This window comes from Oncorhynchus mykiss, chromosome 5 (assembly GCF_057628025.1).
Source record: "Oncorhynchus mykiss isolate SJ-2025 chromosome 5, ASM5762802v1, whole genome shotgun sequence".
NCBI classification, from domain to species: domain Eukaryota; kingdom Metazoa; phylum Chordata; class Actinopteri; order Salmoniformes; family Salmonidae; genus Oncorhynchus; species Oncorhynchus mykiss.
In genome coordinates this window covers 13,897,649-13,909,982 of record NC_143026.1, presented here as the reverse complement: position 1 = coordinate 13,909,982, position 12,334 = coordinate 13,897,649, and the positions used below count along the sequence as shown (strand labels likewise).

The 12,334-nt window shown below is 42.8% G+C and overlaps 1 protein-coding gene across 10 annotated transcripts; it reads right to left on the bottom strand.

Moving 5' to 3' along the window:
- Positions 1-325: 325 nt before the first annotated feature.
- Positions 326-4,703, bottom strand: ntmt1 (N-terminal Xaa-Pro-Lys N-methyltransferase 1). 10 transcript variants are annotated; one of them, XM_021601744.3, is made up of 5 exons: positions 4,095-4,699; positions 2,791-2,931; positions 2,099-2,262; positions 1,604-1,856; positions 326-1,357 (listed from the first exon to the last, which is right to left on the bottom strand). In XM_021601744.3, exons 2-5 carry the CDS (start codon positions 2,873-2,875, stop codon positions 1,101-1,103), a joined length of 759 nt encoding a protein of 252 aa, XP_021457419.1. In that variant the 5' UTR covers positions 2,876-2,931; positions 4,095-4,699; the 3' UTR covers positions 326-1,100. The 10 variants fall into 10 exon arrangements, with proteins under 10 accessions (XP_021457419.1, XP_021457421.1, XP_090089883.1 ...); XM_021601746.3 differs by having other exon boundaries at positions 1,604-1,853; positions 4,095-4,605; XM_090233757.1 differs by having other exon boundaries at positions 2,791-2,999; positions 4,095-4,562.
- Positions 4,704-12,334: the final 7,631 nt, after the last annotated feature.

Here is a 12,334-nt window from a genome sequence, read left to right as displayed (position 1 = left end):
TTGACAGTCTGACATTCATTACTTTGATTGCCATGCACTTAATGAAAAACAATATGACAAGTACATACTATCTGTAAAATTGCAGCTAATAAATAGATGCAAAAAAAAAAGTTTAAGTTGAGACACTGAAGGTCCTAACATTTGAATTGTCCCAAATATAGGGTCCCTTTAGTGGACCAATTGAGATAGATAATGGTCAGATCAATGTATATATTCTATCTTGATGTAAATAAAGGTATCAAAACATACCTTTGTTGTAGAAACTACTAGACCAAAGATTCATCACACCCCCACAACCAGTAACATAAACCACAAAACAATGAGATTTCCTGAAAAGTTGTTTAATTTGACATTCAAACCCTCATGGGAAACATACAGTACTTAAATTTCATCAGTATTTGCCACGTCTTACAAACAGCCAATCTATGTATTCTTGGTACTGTGAATAAATGACATAAACGGGTATGTGGAGGGATATGCCAGTGATGGGAAACTCTGTTCCTGATTTGTTGCTCGATCTAATTCCGACTTGGGAAAACAGATGTGACCAGATACTCTGAGCATTCAGTGACATGAATTAATTGTGCGTTAGGCAAAAGTGAGAACCTGGGTCATTTACAATAAGGTACGTGAACTTGACCAAATACGTTTTTGTGTAGTTTCCATTGCAAAACTGTGTGCCCTACGGAACATGACCCTGAAAAGAATTGCTCATCCCTGTCCTATGTGAACTCAAGTGCTGTAACTCATGTCCTCCAGTAAAGAATTGACTCAGAGTGGCATTTGCATTTCTGAGCCTTACCTGATATGCCCCCATACAGTACATCCATAATTCCTAAGGGTGATCCCAGAATCAGTCACAATTATCCTTTAGTAAATTACACTGACGATTCATAAAACCGCTACCTGATGTATTCACACAGAGTGGGTCATATATACACCATTAGACAAACACGCCTACACACTAAGCTGGACTGTCCAACTTTCAGTGGACAGGACATGTGGACATGAAGGTCCCATGGCTTGAGCATGGGCAGCAGCATTTTGGCATTGGCACCCATCCTCCACACCTCTACTCCCGTCCGTCTCCATCTCTGTCCCTATCGGAGGGCCAGCTGGTGGACCTGGTAGATCTCGTCCGGAAAGTTCATCTGTTGCTCTTCACAGACGATAGTGAGGCCTGCCCGGGTCACCAGGCTCTTCACCAGAGCCAGTTCCCGGCACACGCTGCTGTCGACGTCGTCTGGGATCACGCCCTCATAGGCCACGTTGTCCTTGATGACAATTAGTCCCTCAGGGCGGAGGCCGCCGCGGCAACGGTGCAGGAACTCCACCAGGTGGTCGTCAGTCAGGTGGCCTGAGGTGAGGGGAAGGAGGGAAGGGCGGCTAGCTCTAGCTTAACAGTCTGGTTTTATTGCATAATGTTGTACACATTTGCAGCTGAAAGCTGAATTGCAATATGCCTGAGTAAAATAAATACAGAACCTACTGTATTACAAAGCTAATCAAAATTTAAAAAATGATTAAGTCTGAGAATTAAGCAAGTCTTACAGTATGTCAGTTATGTCAGTCAATTTTAGAATTGTGAGTTGAGAGGACTCACCAATGACCCACTGGATCCAGATGACGTCGTAGCGTCTGTCCTGTGGGATAAAGTCCTGCAGGCCGAGGCAGAAGTAGTTCTCCACCCGTTTGCTGTCGTCGCCCAGGTAGACCTTAGCCTGGTCCAGGAACTCCTGAGTCACGTCCACCAAGTCCACAGTGTTGAAGAGGGGCAGCAGCAGTCGCTTGGTGATGCGCCCTATTCCGGCGCCACAGTCCAGGGCGCAGCCATTGCCGGTCTTCCCTTCACCCTGCTTTTAGTGCCAGGAGGAAGAGGTTAGAGTGGGTTTCTTGACATGTCAGCACCAGATAACTGCATAAGAAGTACGCCAATGCTCTATACTTGGCCCATCATTTTTCTGAAATGTTTTAAGCCATGTCCCCCCCCCCCCATTAGGTTTTGTTATGTGTGCAAACAAAGTATGCATGCAAATAAATAGCCTAACATGATGCGCTTTAAGTGTTTCTACAGAGAAGTTTGGAAACTGTTTCTTACGCCAAGGAATTTCTGCAGGAACTTCTTGGAGCCGTCAATGTCAATGTTAGAGATCTTGCCGTAGCCTCCTAGCATGCCATCCACGGTGGGCGCCACTTCTCTCCAGTAGTTTTCAGCCTTGGAGTAGAAAACGGTCTCATTCTGCACACCGTCACCCATCCTATCTGAAGAACCCAAGGGGCTGAGGTAAGTAGGACTGCCCACATATGCATCATTATAAACTGGGTGGTTCGAGCCCTGAATGCTGTGGTATATCAGACTGTATACCATAGGTATGATTTTTTATTTTTTTACATTGGTAACCAGTTTATAATACCAATAAGGCAGGCAGGCACCTCTGGTGTTTCTGGTATATTGCCAATATACCACGGCTAAGGGCTGTATCCAGGCACTCACATGTTGCGTCGTGCATAAGAACAACACTTAGTAGAGGTATATAGGCCATATACCACACCCCCTCGGGCCTTATTGGTTCATTATAAAGTTGATTATTATGACTAAAGCTAAAGTCACACAGAGTGAAAGAATAACAAAGCAACTAGTAGGTCTGACCCATGACTTTGGAGAAGGTTATTTAGTCATTTCTCCTTATTGTGAGCAATGCAGGGAACATGCCACATCTAGGTTGACTTCTAGTTAATAAGTTTCTGGCTACCTGACCATCAGATTTTTTGCCTTAGTAGGGCCTGCACCTTGTGTTACGTTGGTTGAAGCAGTGCCTACTCCCCTCCCAGGCTTCTTCACTCCTCTCCGAGACGCTGACTTGATGTTATTCATGATGGTATGATTAGCTGATGTCTTGTATTCTCTCCAGCATGTGTCCCCGGGAAACCCTAGGAGACACGTTTAACCTTACTCCCAAGTCCTAGTGATGACGTGAGAGGTCTGCATTTATCCTCACCTGTCACACACACACACACAGAGAGTAGCCAAATGTGGCCCAACTTGGCCCCAGTTCAGCACTCATCTTGTGACCAGGGTTATTGTGGGGCATGGCAGAGAATTAACCAAGTACACTACATGGCCAAAAGTATGTGGGCACCTGCTCATCAAACATCTCATTACAAAATCATGGGCATTAATATGGTGTTGGTCCCCCCTTTGCAACTAATTAGTAGAATCAGGTGTGTTAAATTACGGTTGGACTGAAATCCCACAGGCCCGTAGAGCTCCAGGAAGAGGGTTGAGCAGCCCTGTCCTAGACGTTTCCACTTCACAATAACAGCACTTGCAGTTAACCAGGCAGCTCTAGCAGGGCAGGAATTTGACGAACTGACTGACTTGTTGGAAAGGTGGCATCCTATGACGGTGCCATGTTGAAAGTCGGGCAATTCTACTGACAATGTTTGTCTATGGAGATTAATGGTGGTGTGCTCGATTTTATACACCCTTTAGCAACGGGTGTGTATGATATATCCACTCATTTGAAGGGGTGTCCACATACTTTTTGCCAAGTAGTGTAGCTCGCTGGTCTAACTGGGAGGGCGACCCTCCGCAGATCAGGCCAGGGTCTATGATCAAACCAACCGTAACAAAATGTACAAGGCAGACACGACTAGTGACATGCACCAATATTGAAGAAAGCTTACTGGGTTGAAAACAAATCTAACTAGTAACCAATGTGCACGTTGACAATGAACATGGGGGTCAGGTAGCCAGAAACTGCCATGTTAGCTAGCCGGGAGCTAGCTTGTTTGTTGAAGTGCAATGCCAATGGTTTTCTAGTTTGGCTATCTGGGAGGTTAGCAAGCAAAGTGGTTATGACAGCAAGGCACTTTACTTTAAGGATCTATTTTTGGAAGCAGACAGTTGTCAAGGACTGATAACCACTGACTTAGCCATCAATGATGAAAAGTAGCTAGCACGTAGTAGCTTTAGCTAGCTACCGGTAGGTAGCATGTTGAATCAGTGCGTTGACAAGGCTGTAAAGTTGAATGCGCCCAACATCTGACCCCAATCAAAACTAATCTTTACAAACTGGGATGCGGCAATTTACCTTCACGTACGTCTTAGTCCTAAATCACCAAACACCTCGATCATGTCACAAATCAAGTGCCAACGTGCTTTTTTCTGCTTGCCGAAAGCATCCCTGTACACCACACTGCCAAACGCCTTGCAGTCCACGCAATTTCCTTATTTGGTTTGCGCTTGTGGCATGAGATAGTTCACTGTCTCCACTCAGTGGTTTATCGCGGAATTACAGATAGGCTATGTGTTGGGCTACAGTATGTGTGTGCATCAGCAGAGATCATAATTCATGAGAATTTGGTTGTGTCGTGAAGAAGTTGGGTTTGTCTGGCCTGTCTCGCCTTACCCTTCTCTCCCTAGTCCCCCCATTACCCTCTCATATGGTCATCTCTCCCTCTATCAGTCATTACATCCATATCTTCTTTCTACTATAACTGTTTACTTCTCTTCTGCTTCTATTCCACCTCCCTCTTTCTCTTTCTGTCTCCTGCTATTCTCACCCTTTTCTCCACCCATTCCCCCTGGTCCATTTCGCTGTTGTCTATGCTCTCCACCACCCCTCTCCACTTTATATCAGCCGCCCCCTCTCTTTCTCCCTCTTGGTTTCTCTCTCTCTCGCTCGCTTTCTCTCTTGCTCTCTTGATCTTGCTCTTTCGCTCTTTCTCTCTCTCTCTCGCTTGCTTTCTTTCTTTTTCTGCCTCTCAATTCAATTCAAAGGGCTTTATTGGCATGGGAAATGTTTACATTGCTCAAGCAAGTGAAATAAACAATTCGCTTTCTTTCTCTTTCTATCCCTTTCTCTCTCTGAATTTCCTCTGTCTTGGTCCTCACTCTCTCCGTCACTCCCCCTGCCTCTCTCAATTGAATTTCAATTCAAGGGGGCTTTATTGGCATGAAATCTGTGTTTATTGCTAATTTGAACTGCACACTTGTTGTTTGTGAACATTGATTTTGTAATGTCATATGTTTTCCCCCCCGACACGCTTTCCATAAATGTCTATAGCAGACTGTCATGCCAAATTGAGTCAAAACTTTTTTGAAATCAACAAAGCATGAGAAGAAGACTTTGCTTTTGTTTTGTTTGTTTGTCAATGGGTGTGCAGGGTGTATACATGGTCTGTCGTACATCTATTCATCTATCCATCTATCTCTCTTTCTGCTTCTCTCTGTTTCTGCCTCTCTCTCTCTCTATGTCCTCCTCACCAGCTGTTGGCGGTGCTCACTGATGACTCAGTGCAATGCTTGCCTGTCAGGAAGTTGGACAGCCCCAAGTCAGTCGATATCTAATCTGATCTGCTCTCTCTGTCTCTGCCTGACACTCTCCCTGCTCATTAGAATTACAAAGCAGCAGCAGGGAAATGGAGAGGAAATCAACACTTTTATCAGATAGTCCTTAGTCAGCAACGCCAGCCTGAGAATCCCTTCCCTACCTTCATCTCTCCACGCTTTTCTCTACCTCCACCATCTCTCCGTCTGCTCTCTTGACAGACTTCCTCTTCAAATAATTGTCCTTTCTTGTGTCCTTCTGTGCCTCCTGTTGTCTCGCGGTGTCTGTCTTCGACTTGATTGTTTGCATCTTCCATGTCATTTTATAGGTGGATGCTAGTATATTTCTGTACTGTACGTCCTGAATTAAATTGAAATTATGTGACTTATTGAAGTTGTGTGACGAAGACTTAGGTCTGGGCAGATCAACATGCTAACAAATCAATCTCAATGTGAGATTCTGCGATCCCTTCCTGTCCTTGCCTCCTCAACAGTACTGGAAGAGAAGGTCCAAGGTCCCACCTCTCTTTCTATGCATTTTGAAAAGGAGGTGAAGAGAGATGATGCAAGGAATCGAGGAAAGATGAATTGAGAAAGAGTACTTTAACAAGGAACTTCTCCAAGGTCACCATCTTTAGAATGCTAGTAGTGGGATTGGGAGGTGACAGATGGAGAGAAGGGGGTTGGGTAGGGGGTAGCTGATGGGTAAGCTGGTGCTCACTAGGTGTTGAGGTCAGTCGGCAACACTCATCATCCTAATCACATCCGGACCTTTGCCTCATCCCCACACCATCCACATAAGCACAAGGTCACAGCCTTGCCGGGCCATCATCTACATACCGTACATGCTTACAAACGCACACTCGCTTACACAGGAAACACTTCCATACGAAGCCGCCACTTCACAGGGCAGATGCATACCAACATGCCAAGACTGCTAAGCGCCTGCCCCACACCTTGCTGAATTCATGTGATTGATGTTAAGCTTTCTATTACTACAGAATACAAATTTTTCCCCAGGTGTCATATGCCCCATTGTGACTCACTCAACCCTCGATTTGAGGATTGGAATCCAAAATGTAAGTATTTTGTTTTTGTTGATAAATAAATCAACAATAATTAGGTATAAATCACAGTATTTCTAGTTGCACACTCATTTCAAATCCATTCTTTGTCTGTAGTATACCCCGTAGTTAGACGAATTTTGGGCTCAGACTGTATTTAAATATTACAACAGGCAAAATAAATTCCAACCCAAGGGTATTACCAATATCATGGAGCCAAATTTACATGAGAAAAATACTAGACTCCCATATATAACACGAGAAGTATATCTGAAATATAAACCAAAGTGCTGCCTTATGGTTTACGTGACTATCAAAGCAGTGTGAAATACGTGTGAAATGCAGAGGCCTCATCAATATAGGTGACACTTATTTGTGTCTCCTCCATATAAAAATCTCATTACACTGAGCTTTGACAGATCTACAGTCTCGTTGCTTGAGATCTGGAAGACGTTCAATTAGAGGGAAGCAGGAAAACTCTGAGCCAATCAAACTTAATGGCAAAGAAGTCTGTCTGCCAATAAAGGGCCTGTTCGGGAGGGTGAAACGTTACAGAACGTTCAGAAAGAAATGCATATGAACAGATAGGATTGACTGACATTGTGCCATATCTATTACAGTTCTTTCTGCAACATTCTCAATATTTCAACTCTGAATACAGCCCAGGTTAGTATGGCAACCCAACAATAACGTTATCTTAATGTTGTAATAAAGCCATGACCTAATTCTGAGATATTCATATTTTAGAAATGTTTTGCCAACATTGTGGTTGCAGGACATAACTGTGGTCTTCCTAGGTGTCATTTATTGTACAGTATTGTGGGACTGTCATCTAAATGTTCTCTGAAGGCATTTCGGTAACTCCAAGAAGACGATCTAAACTGGTTAAATCCAAAATCTACAAGATTTTCTGCTGTTCAACGGTAATTTGATTCTTGAAGAATATAACTTATGAATGAATGCCTTAGAGTTTCGTACAACTGTATTATCCTAACATAATCCAGTATCTAAGTCTGTTCTAGTCCATTGTCTATGTCTTGTAGCTGGGCTAAATTCATAAATCTTACTGATGTCTGTCAGTCAAAGTCCAACACCCTAGCTGCTACTCCAAGAGGTCTGCATTACCTGGGACCGTTTTCATGAAGTGCCTCGGAGTAGGAGTGCTGGTCTAGGATCAGTTTAGCATTTTAGATTATAATTAATAAGATTATATGGACAGGAGGGACCTTATCCTAGGTCACCACTCCTATTGTGAGAAGCTTTATGAATACAGGCCTAGGTCTATCAGACGAGGATGTCCCAACTACCGACCAGCCCTAAATCTGATTGGTCCCTCTGAAGGGTTGTGCTGTGTCACTGTTACTGTGGAGGGGACTGCTTCTAGCAACACCCGACACACATGAACTGAAGTGAGCTACACAGAAATGTTGCTGCACCTCTTTGAATTGAGAGCTTGATGTGGAATATCTTTTCTTAATTTTGTGGCATTTCGAAATAATAAAACCAAACACAATTCCATTCAGTATCAGAATTCTTAGTTCAGTATTATCACACAAGGATACCTGTATGTTCTATGTGAAGAGATAATATCAATGAAATGAAATGTATAGGAATCTGCATCAATTCACTAGCTGATGCCGCAGTGAAGACCTCATTGAGATTCTACCATAGCTCTTTTAAAAAAACAGCACTGTCCAGGCTGGAGTTAGACTCTTTCAAGCTATGTGATTGTGACACATTTGACTTTGTGACAAGGAAGAGGATGAATTGTAAACAACAACAAAAAAAAGAGGGATATGGATGGAACTTTTGAGAGCAGACAATGACATAAAGTAGATCAGAGAACACTACAGGCTTATATCTTTAATAGATAATAACAACCTATCTGCTTTCTTCCAGGCTACCGCTAGATGGCAATGTTGTGCTTCATGCAGTTGGTATTCTCGGTCCATGCATCCCTGGTGTCTACTAGAGCTTAATCTAGAGTTAGTGCACTGAATGTTGAATTTGGGACATTTCAAACATTGGAGGCTTGTGGGAGGGGCTATAGGAGGACGGGCTCATTGTACTGGTTGGAATGGAGTTAATGGAACGGTATCAACCACATCAAACATATGGAAACCACATGTTTGACTCCGTTCCACTATTCCATTCCAACCAGTACGATTAGCCCTTCCTCCTTCCACCAGCCTCCACTGATTGTAAACTGGTAATACTGTCTTCTCCCATTGAAAAAGAAGAACTGAACCATTTATTGTGTACATCTAAAAGTCACTTTAGTGTCTGTAGCCTATTGAATATAGACCTATGCTTACATGTGTCAAATAGGTTATTTCCTAAATGTATCGATTTGCATGCTTTTGGTAGGCTACATTAAACATTACCCTTTTGTCCCACTGAAGAATGACAAAGTCTACGAACACCCAATTAAAAGAAGTTGTGAGGCGATCACTTTCAGTTTTCAACCTTCACATTTTTACAAGATTTTCAATCCACCCACAATAGCCATCAGAGGGCAAAGGTCAACATCATTAGTAGTTGTCCGTGGTTCATTGAAACTTAGGAGTGTATATTAGTACTATCTATTATTCTCGGTAATGAAAGTGCTTGTGTTCTACCCCTAGATTGCTGTAAGGCCATTGTAGTGAACAAGTCACTGGTGGGGGAACAACAAGTGCTTATCAAATCAATGTGAGGAGAATTGCACTTTGGCAAATGGGCCAGGTGAGGGCACTGAAACGTAGCACTGCCCTCCTAAGTGATTTTCTAACTTTCAGAAGTTTTAGTCATAACCACCATAATTGTGAGATATTACACATTTTCCATGTTGGCTAGACATGGCTAAATCCCTTTTGGACCAAATTTAAATGCTAATTTAGGCACCACTTTGGATGCATTGTTGACGTTTTTACCTGGAGGACTTTGAAAGGACATGGATATTCATTCGGACCACTATACAGCTTATTTATCTAAGATGTGTAAGGGGCATACACTAGAAAGGCTAAAAGTCTACCACACAACAGAGGAGGCTCATCCAGGGAGGAAGAGGAGGATGTCCTTCCTCATAAAAAAAAGTCAAATGTGTATCTGTCATACAGTGCCCTCAGAAAGTATTAACATCCCTTGACTTTTCCCACATTTTATTGTGTTACAGCCTGAATTTAAAATGGATTAAATTGATATTTCGGTCTACACACAATACCCCATAATGTCAAAGTGGAATTTGTACAAATTAATAAAACATAAAACACGTAAAGGTCTTAACCATTCAACCCCTTTGTTATGACAAGCCTAAATAAGTTCAGGAGTCAAAATGTGCTTAACAAGTCACATAACAAGTTGCATGGACTCACTCTGTGTGCAATAATAGTGTTTAACAGGATTTTGTTTAATGACTACCACATCTCTGTACCCCATACATACAATTATCTGTAAGGTCCCGCAGTCGAGCAGTGAATTTCAAACACAGATTCAACCACAATGACCAGGGAGGTTTTCCAATGCCTCGCAAAGAAGGCATTTTTGTTTGTTTTAACAGACATTGAATATCCCTTTGAGCATGGTGAAGTTATTAATTACACTTTGGATGGTGTATCAAAACACCCAGTCACTACAAAGATACAGGAGTCCTTACTAACTCAGTGGCCAGAGAGGAACGAAATTGTGATTTTAAAACAGTTACAGAGATTAATAACAATGTCAAGAGAAAACTGAGGATGGATCAACAACATTGTAGTTACTCCACAATAATAACCTAAATGACAAAGTAAAAAGACGGAAGTCTGTACAGAATAAAAATATTCCAAAATATGCATCCTGTTTGCAACAAGGCACTAAAGTAATACTGCAAAAACATGGGAAAGAAATGAACTTTATGCCCTGAATGCAAAGTGTTGTGTTTGGGGCAAATCCAACACAACACATCACTGAGTACCACTCTTCATATTTTCAAGCATGATGGTGGCTGCATCATGTCATGGGTATGCTTGTCATCTGCAAGGACTGGGAAGTTTTTTTTAGGATATAAAGAAATGGAATAGAGCTAAGCACAGGCAAAATCCTAGAAGAAAATGTGGTTCAGTCTGCTTTCCAACAGACACTGGGAGACAAATTCACCTTTCATTCACCTTTCAGCAGGACAATAACCTAAAACACAAGGCCAAATATACACTGGAGTTGCTTACCAAGATGACATTGAATATTCCTGAGTGACCTAATTACAGTTCTGACTTAGATCAGCTTGAAAATCCATGGCAAGACTTGAAAATGGCTGTCTAGCAATAATCAACAATCAATACATTTGCAGAAATTTCTAAAAACTATTTTCAGTTTGTCATCATTGGGTATTGTATGTAGATAGTTGAAAAATATATATCTAATCCATTTTGAATTCAGGCTGTAACACAACCAAATGTGGAATAAGTCAAGCAGTGTGAATGCTTTCTGAAGGAACTGTATGTCATAGGCTATGTATACATTTTCTGATATCATAGCAAATGAATGATAATAAGCTACTGCTGGGGATGTGAATGTGAATGGGAGTTGTGCCTGCATTTTTTTCTACTCTTCGTCTTTATCCTTGATGTACGATGGAAATATCACTCTGTCATAAGCAATTCCATGATTGCTTATTACCTAGTTTTCCAACTTTTGACTAGCTTCACAGTGCCATGCTTTACATTGGAAAGGCGTATTAGAATGCTGCCGTGGAACAAGGCCTACCCTGAAGACAGTGTAATATGCAAATGGAGGCCAGTTACCTGTAACATGGGCTCCCGAGTGGTGCAGCGGTCTCAGGCGTCACTACAGACCCTGGTTCGATTCCAGGCTGTATCACAATCGGCCATGATTGAGAGTCCCATAGGGTGGCGCACAATTGGCCCAGTGTCGTTAGGGTTTGGCCGGGGTAGACCGTCATTGAAAATAAGAATTTGTTCTTAACTGACTTGCCTAGTTAAATAAAGGTTCAATTAAAAAAATGTAATTGTATTTTTTATTGAACCTTTATTTAACTATTTCTAGTTAAATCAATGATTGGTTCAATGGGGGAACTCATGTTCACAATCACCCAACTGTCCCCTTGCTACGGGTGTGTGTGTGCTCCTACGTGTGTGTGTGTGTGCTCCTACGTGTGTGTGTGTGCTCCTACGTGTGTGTGTGTGTGTGTGCTCCTACGTGTGTTTGTGTGTGTGTGTGCTCCTACATGTGTGTGTGTGTGTGCTCTTACATGTGTGTGTGTGCTCCTACGTGTGTGTGTGTGTGTGTGCTCCTACGTGTGTTTGTGTGTGTGTGTGCTCCTACATGTGTGTGTGTGTGCTCTTACATGTGTGCTCCTACGTGTGTGTGTGCTCCTACGTGTGTGTGTGTGCTCCTACATGTGTGTGTGTGCTCCTACATGTCTGTGTGTGCTCCTACATGTGTGCTCCTACATGTGTGTGTACTCCTACGTGTGTGTGCGTATTTGTACTCCTACGTGTGTGTGTACTCCTACGTGTGTGTGTGTATTTGTGCCCCTACGTGTGTGTGCTCCTACGTGTGTTTGTGCTCCTATGTGTGCCTGTGTGTGCTCCTACGTGTGCCTGTGTGTGCTCCTATGTGTGTGTGCTCCTACGTGTGCCTGTGTGTGCTCCTACGTGTGCCTGTGTGTGCTCCTACGTGTGTGTGCTCCTACGTGTGTGTGCTCCTACGTGTGTGTGTGCTCCTACGTGTGTGTGTGCTCCTACGTGTGTGTGTGCTCCTACGTGTGTGTGTGCTCCTACGTGTGTGTGCTCCTACGTGTGTGTGCTCCTACGTGTGTGTGTGCTCCTACGTGTGTGTGTGCTCCTACAAAATATCTGATTTATAAAATAGCCTTTACTGGCCAGCAAAACAAAACAACATCTGTGTCCACTGTATCAAAACAACGTGTGTAGTGATAACTGACAAGTTCAACAAGTAT

Coding starts and splice junctions, on each gene's coding strand:
- ntmt1 (XM_021601742.3), bottom strand. CDS start 4,138: ATGATCGAGGTGTTTGGTGATTTAGGACTAAGAC. Junction 1,857..2,098: donor TCCTGCAGAAATTCCTTGGC/GTAAGAAACAGT, acceptor TGGCACTAAAAG/CAGGGTGAAGGGAAGACCGG. Junction 1,358..1,603: donor CTGGATCCAGTGGGTCATTG/GTGAGTCCTCTC, acceptor CCCTCACCTCAG/GCCACCTGACTGACGACCAC.